The sequence below is a fragment of the Nicotiana tomentosiformis genome, chromosome 4, assembly GCF_000390325.3.
Source record: "Nicotiana tomentosiformis chromosome 4, ASM39032v3, whole genome shotgun sequence".
Lineage (NCBI taxonomy): Eukaryota > Viridiplantae > Streptophyta > Magnoliopsida > Solanales > Solanaceae > Nicotiana > Nicotiana tomentosiformis.
This window is the reverse complement of record NC_090815.1, coordinates 103,606,263-103,625,444: the sequence shown is the minus strand read 5'-3', so window position 1 is coordinate 103,625,444 and position 19,182 is coordinate 103,606,263. Positions and strand designations below refer to the sequence as shown.

General features: G+C 36.3%; 3 protein-coding genes across 5 annotated transcripts; 1 reads left to right on the top strand and 2 right to left on the bottom strand.

Annotated features, from left to right (window-relative positions):
- Positions 1-637: 637 nt before the first annotated feature.
- Positions 638-5,129, bottom strand: LOC104115046 (proteinaceous RNase P 1, chloroplastic/mitochondrial). Of its 2 annotated transcripts, XR_011415558.1 has the most exons (3): positions 4,989-5,129; positions 2,009-3,920; positions 638-859 (listed from the first exon to the last, which is right to left on the bottom strand). XR_011415558.1 is itself a non-coding variant. In XM_033660984.2 (2 exons), exon 2 carries the CDS (start codon positions 3,843-3,845, stop codon positions 2,127-2,129), a length of 1,719 nt encoding a protein of 572 aa, XP_033516875.1. In that variant the 5' UTR covers positions 3,846-3,920; positions 4,989-5,129; the 3' UTR covers positions 1,823-2,126. The 2 variants fall into 2 exon arrangements, 1 of the variants encoding a protein (XP_033516875.1); XM_033660984.2 differs by lacking the exon at positions 638-859 and having other exon boundaries at positions 1,823-3,920.
- A 205-nt stretch (positions 5,130-5,334) lies between these two features.
- On the top strand, positions 5,335-9,929 carry LOC104115045 (thylakoid lumenal 29 kDa protein, chloroplastic). The gene is made up of 11 exons (XM_009625616.4): positions 5,335-5,579; positions 5,881-5,979; positions 6,418-6,502; positions 6,585-6,619; positions 6,729-6,794; positions 6,866-6,906; positions 7,272-7,402; positions 8,044-8,150; positions 8,878-9,015; positions 9,135-9,269; positions 9,544-9,929. The coding sequence occupies exons 1-11, from the start codon at positions 5,487-5,489 to the stop codon at positions 9,652-9,654; spliced, it is 1,041 nt and encodes a 346-aa protein (XP_009623911.1). The 5' UTR covers positions 5,335-5,486; the 3' UTR covers positions 9,655-9,929.
- Positions 9,930-11,543: 1,614 nt separating this feature from the next.
- LOC104115044 (serine--tRNA ligase, chloroplastic/mitochondrial) lies at positions 11,544-18,380 on the bottom strand. Of its 2 annotated transcripts, XM_070200086.1 has the most exons (10): positions 18,118-18,380; positions 17,890-18,038; positions 16,152-16,245; positions 15,926-16,074; positions 15,752-15,844; positions 14,589-14,768; positions 13,649-13,815; positions 12,914-13,048; positions 12,695-12,788; positions 11,544-11,979 (listed from the first exon to the last, which is right to left on the bottom strand). In XM_070200086.1, exons 1-10 carry the CDS (start codon positions 18,305-18,307, stop codon positions 11,701-11,703), a joined length of 1,530 nt encoding a protein of 509 aa, XP_070056187.1. In that variant the 5' UTR covers positions 18,308-18,380; the 3' UTR covers positions 11,544-11,700. The 2 variants fall into 2 exon arrangements, with proteins under 2 accessions (XP_070056187.1, XP_070056188.1); XM_070200087.1 differs by lacking the exon at positions 18,118-18,380 and having other exon boundaries at positions 16,152-16,252; positions 17,890-18,031.
- Between the last annotated feature and the right edge of the window lie 802 nt (positions 18,381-19,182).

The following is a 19,182-nucleotide window of genomic DNA, read 5'->3' as shown; positions in this document are numbered from 1 at the left end:
TACAAGCAGCTTACACAGCAGCTTGCAGAAGCAGCTTACACAACAATTTTCTTTCTTCTATAAACAGAGGAGATTTCAGTTCATTATGTATATAAGTTTGAAATTTGAATAATATATCAGTTTATCTTTATACTTGTCTTTACTTTACACTCTTTATTTTGTAACATAACTAATCTTTTGGAAAAAAGATTTTTGGCGTTCAGTTGGAGAGGAAAATATATATTTTTCCAAACATTTATTAAAATGTGATGATATTAGGAAATCGAATGATGGTGTTGATAAAAATAGATAGTAATGTCTAAGTATTGGTTATTGCAATGACAATGACTTATTTTCGAAAAATAATATTTTCCAACTTTATAACTATGAAACTGCATAACTTGCAGTTTATAAACTCACAAAGAGATAATGTAAAATATATAGTGTTATATTTTGAAAATTGAGTGATAAAGGTAAATGAATATAGTTTTTCGCCAGAATGGCTGACTTGAGCTCTCCCATGTACCTGTGTTCCTTTAACCAGTTTAGTACTCTAGCCTCATAAAAATACGAATTTATTAACCAACTTTACTCTCAGTTAATAAAAATATCTAGATGGAACTTGAGATCTCTACAATAACATCAATAGACCATCATCTACCATAAAATCCAACATATAATCATTGAGGAATTTCTTGTGATCTTGGTATTGATGTTTTCTTGTTTCTCTATCAAAGATAGACCTGTGCATACTTTCCCTGTTTATATCTTAATAAAAAATGAAGACGATAAAGGTTTAAGGTTTAATCCCAAATTAAGTTGGTTGACTTCTATGAGGAAATCAAAAGTTTTGTATTATGGTAAGGAATCCAACAATCTCCTGCAAGAGTAATATTTAATCCAGTTAGAAATCTAATTAACCAGAAGAATTAAAAATTTATTAGCAAAGTCCATTACAAGGGAAATAAAGACATATATTTGAGATAGTCTGACTAACATCATTAAAGAAAAATCCATAGATTAAACATGTAGATACAAATGCTAGTTTATCATAATTTAATTAGTCCTAGAAGTTCAAGTACACAAAAGCAAAAGCCAGATTAAAACAGCTCTTACCAGCAGAGCCACTTAACAACTGATTGTTTCCTGCAATTATGCCAGAAGGAAGGAACCAGAAAGCAAATTTTGGCACAAAGTCACACATCTCAAAACCTGATTACTATGGTAAAGATAGTGGTTTTTGTAACAATACAACCATTTTTTCAAAGAGCACCCAAAAAGTTGGTTTAAATATTCTTACACAACGTATACTCAATCCTACATTATTTTTACTATATATATTAGAAATAACCAATCTTGTTAAATACATAATTCTCAAAGTCATTAGTGATAACTTCACACTCTTGCCAAGAGCTTCACTATGCATATGCTAACAGGAGGTGGTGGTTTTCACATGGTCACTTGGTATGATGAAGAATTAACCCAAATAATCGTTCATCTAAAATGATAAACTGAAAATAGCCGGTGAAAGTATAATATATGTATAATTTATGTATATATATAATTATGTATAATCAATATATAATCTATGTATATGGTAAAAAAACGTAAACAATTAATATGGTCGGCTATTTGTATAATGATCCCATGATAAAAAACTACTTATATTATCGACACCATGGCCGCAGAGAAAAATTCTATAATTTTGGCAATAAAACTATTGTGACACTGGTGATATATTCACCAGTCATGTAACCTATATCCTAAAACTGCAGTACTACCAATCAGACACGAATATAGCATTATAAGTACGGGTTCAATTGAACTCATAACTTTCAGAGCGGAACATAAAATTTATATGTAAAATTTATTAAAATTAATATAAATAGTAAATATGAACCCATAACTTTAAAATTATAATGGGTTCAATGTTAAAAATCTTAAAAATTGAACTCATAGGATCTAAATCCTAGATCCGCAACTGCTACCGATATCATCAGCACTACCAATATCATCTACTGAGGCATACAAGCTAATATATCTTTTCCTGTGGTTGACATGAAAAAAGAATCAAAATGAAGGTCTCTCCAAGTGCAACTTTCACAAGATGCATTCCATGGCTCCCTCGGAGTCGATCAATTTATATATTAATGATTTGATTCCCCAGTTGGTTGAAAGAGAGAGTGCAGTGCTTTTCTCCTGGTTGCACATACCCACTGTCTTGGCATCTCAATGTCATCTCCAATAACAGTTGGCACATGCCAACAACCATGCTCGGACTCCTGAATAACAATTGAATAAGGTGGTGGCATATGGAGCTCAAGTCCGTCATCTCTTGAAGCTGTCATCCGGATCTGATGTTTTTCCTTCCATCTGGGGAAAAAGCTAGTGCCCAACAGTTGGAACAAGTGGTCTCTCATCTCATCATTTGTCAAAAGCAAACCTTTAGAACTGACAGCAGCGTATAACCAGTACCAATCATCATTTGAACCATGTGGAGTGGCATAAAGTGCACCCGCTTTTTTCCAGCTTTCTAACAACTTCTTGTTATTAGGATGTTGAGCAGGACCACCAGTTGCACGACTTTTGTGCAAAATAACTAGCGGAAGTTTGTTTGATTTACTCATCTGTCTTAATTTATTGACAACATTTCTGAGCTGAGAGAAATTAAAACTTCGTTGAGTAATAAGGCCAACATTTGCACCATCCACCACAGCATCGAATGGACCGTGCTTCTGAAGCCACTCCTGAAATTGCACAAAATTAGCCTTAACTTCTCTTTCACAAGCCAATTTTGCCAAGGAATTAGCAAAGTTCTCTGTCTCCTTGGGATCAATGTCAATGCACACAAGCTTTTCACCACACGAACTACAAACTCCAGAGCTATCCATCTCGGCTCTCACCACGGACCAATTTCCCTTTCCCAACCAGCCTTGTCCATGCGAACCACCCCCTCCTTTCACAACACCTTCCTTCACTTTCCCAACATCCCAATTCTCCACCCCAATCTCTGCAGCACATTCAGAGTTAAACCAATCCTCTATGACACCAGCAGTCTCTTCACACACCTGCCTTACATTTGCCCTTAATCTATGCATCGTCTCATATACTTTATCAGCCCTTTCGGACAAAGAACTAACTTTTAACAGTGCAGAAAGCTCTGCTTCCTCAGCCACAACCCCTGATTCCCCCATATGTACGTCAACTTCATAAGCCTTATCAGCCATTCCCTTATCACAAAACCCAAACAATGCTGGCCCATAAGATCTTAACTTCGGAGGAACACCAGAACTCTTCATTTTCTTCACTATATCAAAAGCCATTTCTGGGTCTTGCTTAGCAACCGCCAATCTAGCAGCACTAGTGAACGTGGCCTCATTAGGAGCAACACCATTTACACCCATCTGTTTGAAAATCTCAAATCCTTTTTCAATACCAAATTCCTTGGTACAAGAAGCAGAACAAAGATAAAGCAACACATTATAATGATGAACACTGAGTGAAATGTTGTTTAACTTAGCTTCTTCATAAAGGCGAAGGGCTTCCTGTAAGTCACCGTGTTTTGAACACTGGTCTAGCTTATGGCGCAGCACACTTTCAGGCGCGTCACGCCGGGCTTTCTTGGCGGACCTGCTATTGGAAAAGGTTTTACTTGTGGGTTGTTGGAGGAAAGCAGCGGAAGTGCAGAGATGGGTCTTTTGGTTCATGGAAAAGGGATATGTATGTGGGAATTTGGTATGAATTGGTTTGAAGAAGTGGATAGTATGGGGAAGATGAAATGGATAAGGGGTTTTCGTGAGAAGAGAGAAGAAGGGTGAGGTTTTAGAAAGACAAGGTGAAAAATGACCCATGCGACGAAAGACCATTGCTGGGGATATGAATGACACTTCGGACTACTGTCGTAATGGATTGGTCTCTTACATCGGTGGAAGCTTGAACGCCTGAGAAGAAGATGGTGAAAACAGTGTTAAACTATTAGCATTTCTAATTTAGAATACATCGAAAAAGACAAGAGAGGGTTGCTCAAGTAGTAAGCATCCTCCACCCCCAACCAAGGTAGTGGGTTCGATTCACCAAAGGAGCAGAGTGAGAAGCTCCTGGGAGGGATTAAAAGTTTTAAATATAAAGACATCAAAAACGAACTTTACTGACATCATTATTTGAAGAAAATAGAGGAAACAATTTGCATATTAGTCAAGTAATTGAGAAAAATAAGAACAAATATGTTAGTACTAATTTTCGACTCCAGTCCACAAGGATAGTGTGTATAGTTTAGTATATCTGAAAATAAAATCAATAAGCAACTATATGTCGTTAATAAAGTGTAGTAAGTGCTGGCTAGATGTTAGAATAATTTACAGTGACGCCGAAATGAAAACATAAACCAGGGTAATATGCAACAAGCATGAATATGAGCCATGTCCACAGTGGATCCCAAAAATATCATTTTCGATAAAGAAGCAGTTTGTTGAATTCCTAAAACTAAGAACCATACTCTGTAGATAAACCTGGAAAGGAAAGAAATGCATACAAACGTGTAATGTAATAAAATATCATTATATACAATATGCAATATTCCACTGAAATATCAACTTTTGTATCATTAAAATTAAAATGTATCAACTATCCACCTCATTAGGTTAAGCCTGCACGATAGTTTGAAAACTTTTAGAAGATTCAGTGTTTTTAAGGTAAATGTTGCCTTGGTTTTGAGGTCTCTTCTCAATGCAGAGAGGTAAATGAAACAAAATTGAAGGCCTACTACTTTGATTTTTATCATATCAGTAAAAGAACCCTTATAGGAAGTTAGGTTCAACTATCATAACCACAAAAATGGGAAAATAGACAAAGCACCAATTTATAACCCTTAACTCCAATTCATATGTATAATAACCAATAGAATCACATAATTCCCCAACCGAAAGAACAAAAAAGGAACAAGCCATGCGCAGAATGAAATAATGCGCAAAACAAAAGTAAAAAGTAAAGAGCAGAGAGATAATACTAACCTGAACACTGTAGGAAGAAGAGAAACGAACAACGAAAGGTAAATGGGGGACTCTGAGCTTAGAATATTGTAGATAGATGAAGAATGTAAAGCGAATTTGAGAGAGAAGCGAAAATCCAGAAATGGATGAGGGGGCTGCTGTTCAATTCGAACGGGATGGTTTGAGCTATTTGCCCTATGGGCTATGGTATGTTAGGAGTATTAAAACATTGAAATGTCAAAAATACCCTTGATCAAACCTCTTTGGCGAATGAGAAGAATTTGTGGTTCAAAAGCAAGATTTTGCTATTGGCCAGTTTTTTTTTTCCTTTAAATTGGGTCAGTGTAAATTCAATGCCATTGTTTGGATAGGATAACACAATTGTACAGAGCTCAAGATTTTGAAGACCCCACTGATCACGCTCACTATCCTCTCTCCTTCACTACTCTTTCCAACCATTCTTCTTCCCCTACAATATTGCACAGCAACAGAATCTTGTGGAATAGCAAGAAAGAAGGAATGGTCTCTTTTTCTTCAACACTTCCATCTTTGGTTTCACTGATTCCTTCACCATCTTCCATTGCCAATGCCTCCAGATACCCTCCTCAAGCTGTAAAAGCCACCTCCTTTTTTCTTAGTTCTTTCTCTTCTCTTCTGTAACATGCTATACTTATATGCATCTTTTCCTTGAAATGTTAATTGGGTTTTAACAATCTTTACTTACATGTCATCCATGATCACTTCCATTTGTTATTGCCACTTACATAATAAAGAATGTAACTTTCAGCTTATTTTTATTAGTAGAATTCATGGGTTGGGCAGAATTTGTACCAAGTGAATTTAGTTTTTCTCCAGAATGGCATTGGCTTTATACTGGATGTTCTTGATTTTCTTTTTTTTATGAAAATCTCAGGGTATGATTTGTTGCAAGTTTGGACCAGAGCTTAACAATGAGGATCGTTGCTTTCGTAGACGTGATGTTCTTCACTCCTTTGGAGCAGCAGTAGGGATGGTGAGTTCATTGTTTCAGTTTAAGCAGGATTGCTGAGTTGGGAGAATTTAATGAGTTAAACTTCAACAATGTAGTATAGTCCCAATCATCCAATATGCATCTTGAGCACTTACATTGTGTCTAATATTTTCACATTAACTGTTAATAGAAGAAATGAATTAACTTCAACAATGTTGAGTAGCTAAGAACTCATTCATTTTAGTAAAAAAGCATTTTTCTTTCAGTAAAAGGAAAATATTTATACACAGATAACTCTCAAAGTAAACAAGTAAGCTAGATGGAAAATTGAACAAAGAGGGATAAAGTCAATGCGGACCACGTATTCAAATGCATATGCACTAATAAATTTTACTACAAATTTACATTGTGGACTGATATCTCAGCTAACCAAATAAGAGTGTTGAGATGATGATTACTTTCAGCTGTAATTTTTGTTAGGACTTGATAGCAAGATCCAGCTCGTTCGTTGAAGTAGCTAATGCTGCTGATCTGATACAACGCAGACAGCGTTCAGAGTTTCAATGTAAGTCTTCATTTTCTTCTCAAAAGCAAACTTGGCATGCTTCATTTTACTGAACTGGAATTCCTTTTTCTTTGATTTACAGCAAAGATCAAGGGAATTCTTTATGAAGCTATAAAGGTGAATTCTCAATAAGTGGTGTTAATTACTCAAGTCTCAAGTAGTCAAGTTGAACATGCAAATTATGAAAGTTCTCTTTACCAACTTCTTTTCTTTTGGTTTGTTGCAGGGAAATCCAGATATCGTTCCATCCATACTAACGTTAGCACTTAATGATATCATGACTTATGATAAGGTCAGACCATTATCTCCTGTACTTTGAGTGACTAAAGTAATAGACTTGTGTAATTGAGAAAAATTTTGCAGGCAACAAAATCTGGGGGTCCCAATGGATCAATACGTTTCAGGTACTTTTTTTCGTCGACCTATTGCTTTGGATAAAGCATTACACTCCCACGAAATCAAGTGAAAAATATCATATTGTATCTCTTTTTGTTTAAGTTAAAACCAGATAAAAGACACTGGTCATGTTTTCTTCAGTCCAAAGATACTTGAATTCTTAGTTAGATCTCAGGACTGCTATTATCATAGACTCAAAGTGGATGGAAATGCTAAGATATACGAACTGTGTTCGTTAGCTCGGGTGAATATCTGGCATCAAATTTCCTACTATAGGATGAAATCTCACTTTTTATTGAAAGTTAATTCATCATTGAGATATTGTTACCTTGACTTTTATACATCTTTCTTGTACCTTATTCCTTGTGTGAAGCTCAGAGATCAGCAGACCAGAAAATAAGGGGCTTGCTGCTGCTATGAATTTGTTGGAGGAATCAAAAAAGGAGATAGATTCAGATTCCAAAGGTGGACCCATCTCATATGCAGATCTCATCCAGTTAGCTGGTAAGGAATTTTAGATGCTAGTTTGTTATGAGTTTGATAGCAGAGGCGGAGTCAGGATTTTAACTTTATGGCTTCTAGATCTTACGATGTTGTTTTATTTCTATGGTTTCTGTTGCTGGTACTGATATAGTGTCTCTTTTCGTCTTCTTGAGTCGAGCGTCTATCGGAAACAACCTCTCTACTCCCTCGGGGTAGGGGTAAGGTCTGGTACATACTACCCTCCCCACTTGTGGGATTTTACTGGGTAGTTGTTGTTGTTGTTGTTGTTGGATTCTGGATTTTAAAACGACCACTAAAACACCTATAACTGGGTTCTAAATTTTATATTTGTACACATTTAATGAATTTCTTAGCATAGATACACTATTTGAGCAAAAGTTACTTGGTTCAGCCGAACTCGTATTCGAGCTTCTAGCTCGGTCAAAATTTAAAAATTTATTGTAACAGTCAAAGGCTAACTCAGTCGTCCAAGATAAACTGTACGCTACATTACAAAAACTACAGAAGGAAACACTATGAATATCATAAGCCTAAGACAGTTAACTTCAGAAAAATATTTTGAATGTTATAAGCTTCTCAGTTAACTTTAACACCTTATTATGGTTCAAATTTCCTCATTCAGTTTTCTTTGCTTGATGCAGCACAAAGTGCAGTCAAATCAACCTTTCTCGCTTCTGCAATTCGCAAATGTGGTGGTAATGTAGAGAAGGGATCTTTGTTATACAGTGCATACGGTTCTAACGGACAGGTTATTTTTCTTATGATGACATCAAGTTTACTGATTAGCGGACAAGCATATACCCCTGAATTCCAAATTTTCATGTCATGAGAAGCACGGATTTCTTTTCTGTTTATGGTTTTATTGTCCTAAAGTTTCCATTTTGAGAAGATAAAACAAGATAAACGGGGGAAAATGGGAAAAGAAAAAGGCAAGAGAGAGAGAGAAAAGGAGACCTTGAACACAAGTAGAGGAGAGGTTAACAAAAGACTGATCAGCTAATTTATCTTTCTTTCCCCATCTGAATATTGTGTGGTACACTTCAGCCAGTTTTTTCTGTTATCTATAGTTACAATTAAATGTGGGAACGTGGACTCCACCTTGGCATTTTATTTGTTGGGTCCAGTGCCACTGTGGAAAGCATGTTAGGAATAGGGGCGAATTTGTTTACAATGCTAACGGTAGGGATAAATTTAGACGAAAAGTATAACGAAGGATAAATGTAAACTGTTTTCAATAGTAAGGGTAAATCTTGCCCTTTTCCCTTAAATGTGACCTCTATCCCGTGATTTGTGAACGTCACTTGGAAAACGACTCTGACTCTGAGCAGATAAATGAAGAGAAATGCTAATCATTTAGTACTTGTATGGTTATTCGATTAAGCAGTTGCTTCAGATTATTTATCCAAGAAAAAAAAAGAAGAAGCTTTTGCTTCAGATTGTTCATTTGTTTGTGTAATATTTCCCTCTACACACAGTGGGGCCTATTTGATAGGCAATTTGGGAGGTCAGATGCACAGGAGCCTGATCCAGAGGGAAGGGTGCCTCAGTGGGATAAAGCAAGTGTGCAGGAAATGAAAGACAAGTTCAAAGCTGTTGGCTTTGGCCCTCGTCAGGTAAAAATATACATGTAGTTATTTGGGACAGTAACATCTTTTGGTTCGTCCACAATATGCTTGCTCATAGTGAACGAATGAGCACAAACAACTAACTATAATTTTCAATTTCTGCACAGCTAGCAGTAATGTCTGCATTCATAGGTCCTGATCAAGATGCAACAGAGGCCCTACTCGCCAACGACCCAGAAGTTCTTCCGTGGGTTCAGAAGTACCAAAGGAGCAGGGAAACAGTTTCTCGAACTGATTATGAGGCTAGTATATGCTCTCCTAGTAATTGTCTAAAGGACCTCTATAATAACTAAGGAAAATCACATTGGTAATTGAAAATAAGAGACTTTCTATATTTGTTAAACTTCAAAAAGTCGTATTAGAGCTATTATCTACCTGAAATATTTGAACAAAGAAGTGCTAGTGAGACCTCTTCTCTATCTCCCTTTCCGTTTGTTTTCTATGTCAACCTGTAGTTGTAAAATGTTAAATTATTTGCCTAACGCTAAAACTAACAGTGGATATGTCTAATTTCAGGTAGACTTAATTACTACTCTCACAAAATTAAGCTGCTTGGGACAACAAATAAACTATGAGGCATATAGTTATCCTGTCCAGAAAATTGATGTTACCAAACTCAAGTTGTAGAAAGGTGGCAGCTGAGGTTTTTGCACTATGAATGCACTGAGCACAACGCAGAAACATATGCTTACAGGTCTACACATTTTAACTGAGAGGTTTAGGAGGCAGATTTTTTTCCGTGCGAGGGGATAGAAACTGTTTACTTAGAATTGTATTTGCAATCAGATTTTCCCAATCACTGTAACATAAACAGGTGTGTTTCATCTGTACTTCTGTACAACTCTTCACGTTTTGTGTTTCAAGATCTTTCATGCTTCAACAAACTACATATTTGGTTACAAGGGCAATCCTATGTTGTGTTGGTCAACTTCTTTTTGGTTTTTTTCAATGCCTTTGCCCTGCACCACCTCAAAAAAATAAGAGGTCCCTTCTGAATTACCTTTAAATTGATACTTCGCACTGCCATAACACCACAATCCTCAACCCAGACTCAACACACGAGACGCAAGCATAAAATCACACCGCCCTAAGGCTCATAAGCCGCTGAATACTCTCTTAAATATCCCCAAAAGTACCACAAGCACGCGCTCACACAATCAACACCTCAGTGCTCAAGCTATAGTCAAACCCTGGCCTCGAGTCCTCCAGACTGGCCCAACATCAACACACATAAACCACATCTCGCACCTCATCCAGGGAATCACAAGCCGTCGATGCACAACTGATACCGAGCGCCCATGTGCGCATACGAATGCGTGGAAGGAATTCAAGGAGTTATGTTTCAAGTTGAATCAATTCCGCACGATAGAATACAAGAAAGGGAAATTTTTCTAAGGGTTCTGCAGCCTCTTGAAGATAAGTACAGAAGTCTCTGTACCGATCCGCAAGACTATACTAAACCCGCTCATGACTCGTGAGACCTATGTAACCTAGAGCTCTGATACCAACTTGTTACGACCCAAAATCTAACCATGGTCATGATGGCGCCTATCGTGTTACAAGGCAAGCCTATTTCCCAAAATATTACTACTAAACCGATTATAAGAATTTAATAAAATATTTCAACATTTAAATTTTTCATAAACTAAATCAAATCTAAATATAATATAGAAAAATACGGAAACGAGCCCCAAACATCGGGGTGTCACTAAGTCATGAGCATCTAAAACTATGAACTAAGATATATAAGCTGTCTAACTGTCCAAAAGAAGAAATGACAAAAGGAGTAACAAGGTCCTATGGACGCTAGCAGCTACCTTGCAATCTCCACAGACAGTCGGCCTGAACTCAACGTTGCAACTACCTAACAAATCAATAAACTCACTTTACTGATAAAGCAGGATGAAGCAACTATCCTACGTCCAGGACTTTGGTGAAAACTACAAAAACTTAAGTTTTTTGGTGAAAATTTTTCTTCCACTCACAAAACTTCAAAACCTTTTTCAAATAAAATGCATGTCCAAACACAATTATAATTTCCAAAAATCATTTTTATCTATATTCAAACACTCTTTTTTCCATGTTTCAATTAAATCTATAACCAAACGCTAGCTAATTAGTAGAAAATGTAGAGGGACGCCTCCATTATCTTCCAAGTTTCGAAGCTGAAAACAACTAATCTCTCGGTTATTTTAGAAAAGATTATGAATCATCTATCCCTCAGAAAGCAGTTGCGGGAGATTGGATTGATGTGTGTGTCCAACTTACGATCAATATTTACTTCCACGGCAAGGTATGACCTTTCTCATCTATAGTTTCAGTCGACAGTAGATTATTTACCGACACTAATCTGATTACTGCAGTTCCGTAATTAGACATCACGATCTAAAGCAACAGTACAACCGAGCTTCACCATAATTTTTAGGTTTCGATTACTATCTACAAGGTACAACGTAGATAGTTGCACATAGTAGAGTCAACAAACTCAAAAGAAGCAGCAAATATGCCATTTACAATGATAACGAATAATCAACTTTTATATCAACTTTGCTCATCTTAAACGTCTGTCCAATGTGCTGCCGAACTGAACACTTGAAAACTTTCTAAAACGATGATAGGGAAAAATAATTATGATGCAGACAACAGTATCTAATTTCAAATTCGCTTCCTGTTTTAGTTCTGTATATGTTTTGGTTTAATAATGTGAAGCCCACCCATGAAAGGCCTCAATGGCTCTGGTATAATAACTGAGCCATCTTCTTGCTGGAAATTCTCAAGCAAGCACACTATCATTCGCGGAACTGCACATGCTGTAGCATTTAATGTGTGAACGAACTGTGTTGGAGCTGAGTTTTTACCCTTTTTAGGACTTGATGACGCTGATGGTTCAGGGCGATACCTAATTCCCAGCCGGCGGCTTTGATAATCTGTACAATTTGATGCACTTGATATCTGTTAAATAAAGAACATAACAGATTAGAATATTGTTAGAAGAATATTGTTAGAATCAAGTTAAGGCAAGAGCAGTGATTCATTTGTTCTAGTTTCGTTCGGACCCTTCAGCTCTTTCAAACAATTATATACTTTGAGGGTGTTTGACTAAGCTTATAAGCTGGTCAAACTAGCTTATAAACACATTTTGGCTTATTTGGGCATTTGGTAAATATCCAAAGTGCTTATAAGCTAAAATCAGTCATAAGTTGGTCACCCCCAGCTTATGGCTTTTTAGCTTATAAGCAGTTTTAATTTGACCAAAACTTTTACTAGTTTATCCTTAATAATATTTTTTAATTCACAAAATATTTTTCCCAAAATAAATTTTCTAACTTTCCCTTCATTCCATATTCGTTGTTCATCTTTTTCTTTACAAAGAAACTTTTTAATTTATAATCTTTTGTAAAGTTTTTAAGGATATTTTTATCATTTTAACAAAATAACAGTTTATCAGCACTTTTCTACCAAACACATCAATTACTTATTATTAGTTTCAGCACATGTATCCAAACACGTAAATGCTTATTTAAAAAATCAGTTTCAGCACTTCAAGCTTATCAGCTATCTAAAATCAGTTTATCCAAAATACCCAAGGTTTGTAGAAACAATGGTCAGTGTCCGGTTTTCAGTTCCATGTGAAAAAAATAGTAATAGACTTGGTGTCATTGCTTACCTCACCATAACGGCCCAACCCTGGCATCCATGCCTCCACATCAAACTTACGATAAGCTGGTGCACCTAGATCCTGGGTTGCCATGTCCAATGTCCTGCACATAGTATGATTTGGTTTTCAAAACAAATGGAGAAGAAAGGCAAGTGTATATTGGGTGCACAAACAAAAAGTCATCTAAACATGCATAATTGTTAGTGGATTTGGAATAATGATTCGCACTTGAAATGAAATCCTAGTGACGAGAAGAGGTCTTCTTCGATCTCAATGAGTTCTTCATGGTATGAATCACTCTCATCTGGTCGGCACAGTATGAACATTTCCACCTTGCTGAACTGGTGAACTCGATAAAGTCCCCTGCCACCAAAATATTTTGGATTAATTACTCAATGCAATGTAAGAAATATATGCATGAATGTGCCTGCACATATTATAATATTTTCAAAAGATCAGCAATCTTTTATGGGCAATCAGTGATGAAACTAGGAGCTAGAGGCACAAACGGCCACAAAACCCAAACACTTAAATAAAAAATGCATTTTAAGTGGGCTCATGCAAAAGTTTAATATATTTTTATTTTTTTATCAGTGATATAGTCTAAAATATTATCTACAATAGCCATCATATATTAGTTGCTGAACAACAGAAGATTAAAAAGAATAAGAGAGAAAAATAAAAGAATGAAAGAAGTCCAGAGTGACTGACCTTGTTGCAGCGCCTAATCAGTGATGAAACTAGGAGCTAGAGGCACAAACGGCCACAAAACCCAAACACTTAAATAAAAAATGCATTTTAAGTGGGCTCATGCAAAAGTTTAATATATTTTTATTTTTTTATCAGTGATATAGTCTAAAATATTATCTACAATAGCCATCATATATTAGTTGCTGAACAACAGAAGATTAAAAAGAATAAGAGAGAAAAATAAAAGAATGAAAGAAGTCCAGAGTGACTGACCTTGTTGCAGCGCCTGCAGCACCAGCCTCAGTCCGAAAGCAGTGTGAGAAAGCCACATATTTCAATGGCAATGAAGACTCGGAAAGAATGGAATCCATGTGTATTCCACCTACTGGAATCTCAGCGGTTCCAATCAGGCACTGGTCACTATTTTCAATGGAGTAAACCTGCCAGTGGTGTGGTAAAAATATCGCTGATCAGCCTAAACCAATTTAGCTGAGACAGATAGCCCCCTCCCCTTCCGACAAAACAAAAAAAGTGGGGAAAATAACCGGAAAACCTAGGGAAAACAACGATAAACATAATCAAGAAGGAACAAGAAAAGCTAAAACATGCATACTTTATATGCAGATGTATTAATTGAATTCAAAGCTAGCTCAAGTTAAGGCAAGAGCAGTGATTTATATTCATCAATACAACAAAAATGATTCACCTAAAGAGCTAGCTTTGAATTCAATTAATACATCTGCATATCAAATTAAACCCAGAGTATGGGGGAAAAGAAGTCTCTATATTCGAAAACAATATTTTCTTTAAGGTCATTGAACTCTTCAGTTTTAGTAAGAAACCAAGATTGCATTGGTATTCCTAGACTTGGCATGACATTGTTGACAGCTCTTCTAAAATAAGTTGATACTGTTGTCAGTTTAGTCATTAAATAGAACCTAGACAGTATGAGTAATCTCAGAGGCACGGTGTGGTAATAAGAATCGACATTACCAGAATCGACACTACCATCAAAAATCAGTTCAGAAGAAATACTGGAAGATAGGATAGTTATATGGCTCACTATGGTTATGTCTGATTCTCAAACACAGTGATAACACCTATCCCTCCGACAAAATGGCAAAGTTAACAAACAGAACTAAGGAAGATAAAAATGATATATCAAGGATCATAATCAAAGTCAACAAAATAGCATCAGTAAAGAAAGACAAACCTGAGTGTTTGCTCCACGGGGTTGAAATCCACATTTTTCCACCACAGATGACCGAACGATCTCTGGGGTAGTCAGAGGTGTAAAGCCTCGTTTCATGGCTTCTGAAACTGCCCAGTTTACAAGAGCCATCTCTAGAATAACTGCTTCATTCTTCAAGTAATAGAATTTGGACCCACTGACCTGAAAAACATATATTTAACTGATCCATGAATGCACACTAAACTAACCTCTCCATCTCCTGAAAGTAAGAACTGATAGCAGGCCAATTTTCCTCTTCAGAGACACACACAATCATGTGCCTTCGATCTCTGAAAGTGAGTAATCTAACAATAAAGGAAGTAGAGGAAGTCTATATGTACAAACAGCAAACAGAATCTACTACCAGTTTAGTATAGACTGCTTTAAGGCCAACAGTTGTGACACAAGGTGGGAAACTAATACACCCTCTGTCCCATAACGTGACGGAGTTTGATCCTACACGGAGTTCAAGAAAAAAAGGAAGCCTTTTGATAAATGAACTAAAAATGTGCACAGTATCGCCCCCAAGGCCTAGCTCAAGTGGCAAAGGGTGGTGGATTTGTGTCTTAGGTCACAGGTTCAAGCCCCCACACCATGCAAAGCAAAGCCTGGTATTTAAGTGGAGAAGGGTAGAGGGGCGGGTCCATTATCCACCGAGTTTCGAAGGCTGCGGTTGGTCCAAAGGATCGGCCCCAGACGGATTTCTCGGTCATCAAAAAAAAATATGTGCACAGTTTCAAAACTGCCCTTACTACTAACAATCAAATAAGAGGTGGTAAGAGCTCCACGCCTCTCTTTATCTTCTCTCTCATAACTATCAATCAACTTTTTATATCAAGTAGGGTCCCAAAACTTAATGTTAGTAAGGGTAAAATAGAGATGTTAAGACTAAATAGTTTCCAAATTTAAAAAAAAAAATGTATCAATCTTTTTGGAACAAACTTAAAAGGAGAAGTGCCGCATAAAATGAGACAAAGGAGTAGCAAGAAAGATATTTGCAAGAACATGGTTCAGTATTCCAGGGTAACATGGTGAGAAAGAGACAGATTCTTTGAAAAACAAAATCGAAAGTTATCGATAATACACCACAGTTGCTAAGTTAGTTCTAGGGTTATCAATTAAATACCTTAGTTCAGAAAGAATACCTCAGCAGCAGCGTCAAAATCAAACAAATCTAGCTCTTTTCCCAGCTGGACGTGGTCTTTAACAGCAAAGCTTAACTCTACAGGTTTACCAACCTATGAAAGATGAGGAAGATAAATGAGGAGAATGCAGAGCAATACGAGACCAATATGTCTGCATATATCAAACCAGAATACCATTTTCCTGACTGTTGAAGAATCTTCCCCTCCAACTGGAACATCTGGATGTGTCATATTAGGTACCGATTGTGCTTCTTGCTGCAGCTCATCTGTAAGTTTGAGCAAGTCTTCTTCCAAAGTCACAAGTGCTTCCTTCAAATTCTTTCCTGAAGAAAATACAATATACACAATCAATATTCCTGCCACCTAAAGCTTCCAGTTAGAAATAGAATAAGAAACCCACCTTCTTCTATGAGCTTCTGGCGCTCTGAGGGTTCCAGCTTTCCTTTCATCTTGTTAGCAACTACATTTCTCTCAGCTCGTAGCCTTTCCACTTCCTGCTATCTGTGAGTAACAATTAGCTAAAATTGAGAAGAAACCAGCTCCATAGAACTCATCCGAGCATGTGAATGTATTACTTCTATGATTCAATCAAAGCTCTAGCGTCTAAGGATGCAACACAAAGCACTAAAAAACTTTGCAGTAATCAAGACAATGCTAATTTGCAGAAACTCAGCTGCTCTTTTCATGCATCAATTATACTTCACAAATTTGGTACCATTTGCAAAAGAGAGGCCAAGATGACAAAAGGAAGAAATATCTATAGACAGGACCATATCTGAGTACTTTGACCTTTTTTCTTTAAGTGATTTAACTTCTAATCTGCTTTAATTATGGATACTTCCCATAACTTATTTAATTTTCCTCTTTTATCTTCTAAAAATATCCACCTCATACCAGGGCATGCCACTTGGCCAAGCAAGCATTTGATGAAGCTATTGCTGAGCTTGATAGCCATAATGAAAAATCCTACAAGGACAGCACCCTTATCATGCAGCTCCTAAGGGATAATCTCACTTTGTGGACCTCAGACCTAAGAGGGAGGTATTTCTAATAGGATGCTTCAATCTTTTCTAAGTTAATTCCCTTCATTATGGTTCAATGACGATTATGATCTAGATTTAAATGGCTGTTGCATTTGGAAAATAGGGGAGAACCTGTTGCTTTGGCAATTAAAATTAGCATCTCTTATGCTACCTGGATCCATGAATTAATTACTAGAATGCAATATATTGATTCGACTTAAAGGGATATATGATGAGGGAATAAATAAAATGAGTGCTCCTTTTGAATCTTCATCAACAAATAGGATTTATCGGCTCATCCTTTTTCCAGAACAAATTAAACATAAAGATGTAAAAGATTTACCGATTTGGAAAAGATGTTGACTAGCGATAATTTTGACAGGTGAACATTCTAAAGGTGATGAGCATCAAGGGGAGGTATGATTTCTAACAATTCACTTAAATCTCTCTTATATCTGGTTTGTGAAGCTTTTCCATGTGGAGATGTTTACTACTTGTGTACTAACTAATGGGTCATGGGAATAACTCTAAGTAGAATTCTCAGCCAAGTGAGGTTCCGATGTCAAAATGCTGAAGCGTGGCTTCTTAGTTGTGCTGTACAATTGTGTACTTTCTGGCTGTAATTTTGCATAGGCTTTCAGGCATAAAGCATAAGGCAGAACCAATTGACCAATTCATTACTCTGGAAATATGTAGATTCAGAGTGTCTTTAACAATGTAATGTTCATGAAAGTATTTTACCATTTTTTCTCTTCTAAAATACCATTAGTTAGTGTGGAAGCCTGCCATGTCACATTAATACACCATTTTTGCTCTTTTTTGTGTCTTTGCAGAACTAGCTGACGTTTTAAAGGAGAGAAATATTTGTGATGCTGGCTCAGAATAACATTTTCCACTAATTCCATTATAATATGTGTGTGTGTTCCTGTAAATGTTAAGTGCTTGCGAAGATCATACAATGATGCAGTAGCTAATGCTCAGAATTCTTTAGCTAAAAGGTAGACTCTTGTTACATTTTCAAGTTAACTACAGTATTAGCAGTGATAACAGACATGGAAATTGAAAGCTTGAGACTTTATAGCCAAAAGAGTGAAGAAATTGAGATAGAAAATTGACCTTCTGAACATTGAGCAACTTGTCATAGAGCTCAAGCACAAGCTCCAGATTAGCACTGGATTTCCTATTCGCAATATTATCCGCAACTGCCTCCTTATTATCCCTTATCCACTTGAAATCTATTGCCGCTTTCCATTGAGGCTTCACCACTACAATTACCACCACAATATTACTTTTACCATAAATGATAAATAAATAAATAAAGTTTCCGAGCATCACTAAGCTGACCTTTACTATCGTCTGTGGCGGAGGTGGCGGCTGCGCCGGCAGTTTGGACGGCGGAGGCAGAAAGAGGTCTAACGACGAGAGGGAGCAGAGGCCTTGGATAGTAAGGCGTTAGACGAAATGTTAGGGTTTTGGAGAAAGTTTTGAGGGAATAGAAGGAGGTTGCGCTGCGGCAGCAATGGAGTAGTACCATAGCTCTCCACTTTCTGCTTCTTTTCGTCGTATCGTTTTGGTAAGGCGAAGGTGTGACTGGTTTGCTTTCGCTAACTTTATCCCCTTCTTTTAAGAAAATGACAAAAATAATCCTTATGTTTGAGCAGGTATAAGATTGTATCTTAAATATATTTCATATCAACTTTGGTCCTTTAAATTTATCAGCAATGACTACTTTGGATCTCTGTTGAATATCTAACAAACTCGTGCAGTTATATTTAACGAAAACTGTCAAAAAAAGAAGATCTGAAGAAAAGCACTAGGAAAGTCTCGTCAAATCACAAAAATTGCACCATACACCTCGACCGAAATAGCATAAATTTAATCTTAATAAATTATACCAGACATAAGATATAGACTAAAAATAGTAAAAACAGCAAATGCACATCTAAATGTGTATTCCCATTTAAAATATTATTCATAATTCATGTTAAATTTAACGGCCAACATTTGTTAACTATTTGACAAGGACAAAAAATGCATACTTTTGACGCACTTAAATGTCAAATTGATCTAAAATATATTTAATGGACTATTTTAAATCTACTCCTTAACGTGAGAGGCTCTTTTGTTATCTTCTTCCAGTTATTTCTTGGAAAAGAATATTCCATTAATGAAATAGTTTTATAAATAAATATAAAAAAACAACATAAATGTTTGAAAAGTTTTTGGAGAATATTGAGAAAAGATTTTGTGCAAAGAGAAATTTTTACTTGAATACTTTATCTTTTTGAGATTTTGACATTGTTAAATGAGTAAAAAAGCTAAAATTTCAGTGAAAGCCTAATCGTTTTCATTTAAAACTTTTCGCAAAGAAAAAAAGTACAACAAACATGTATTACAAATTTGAATAAA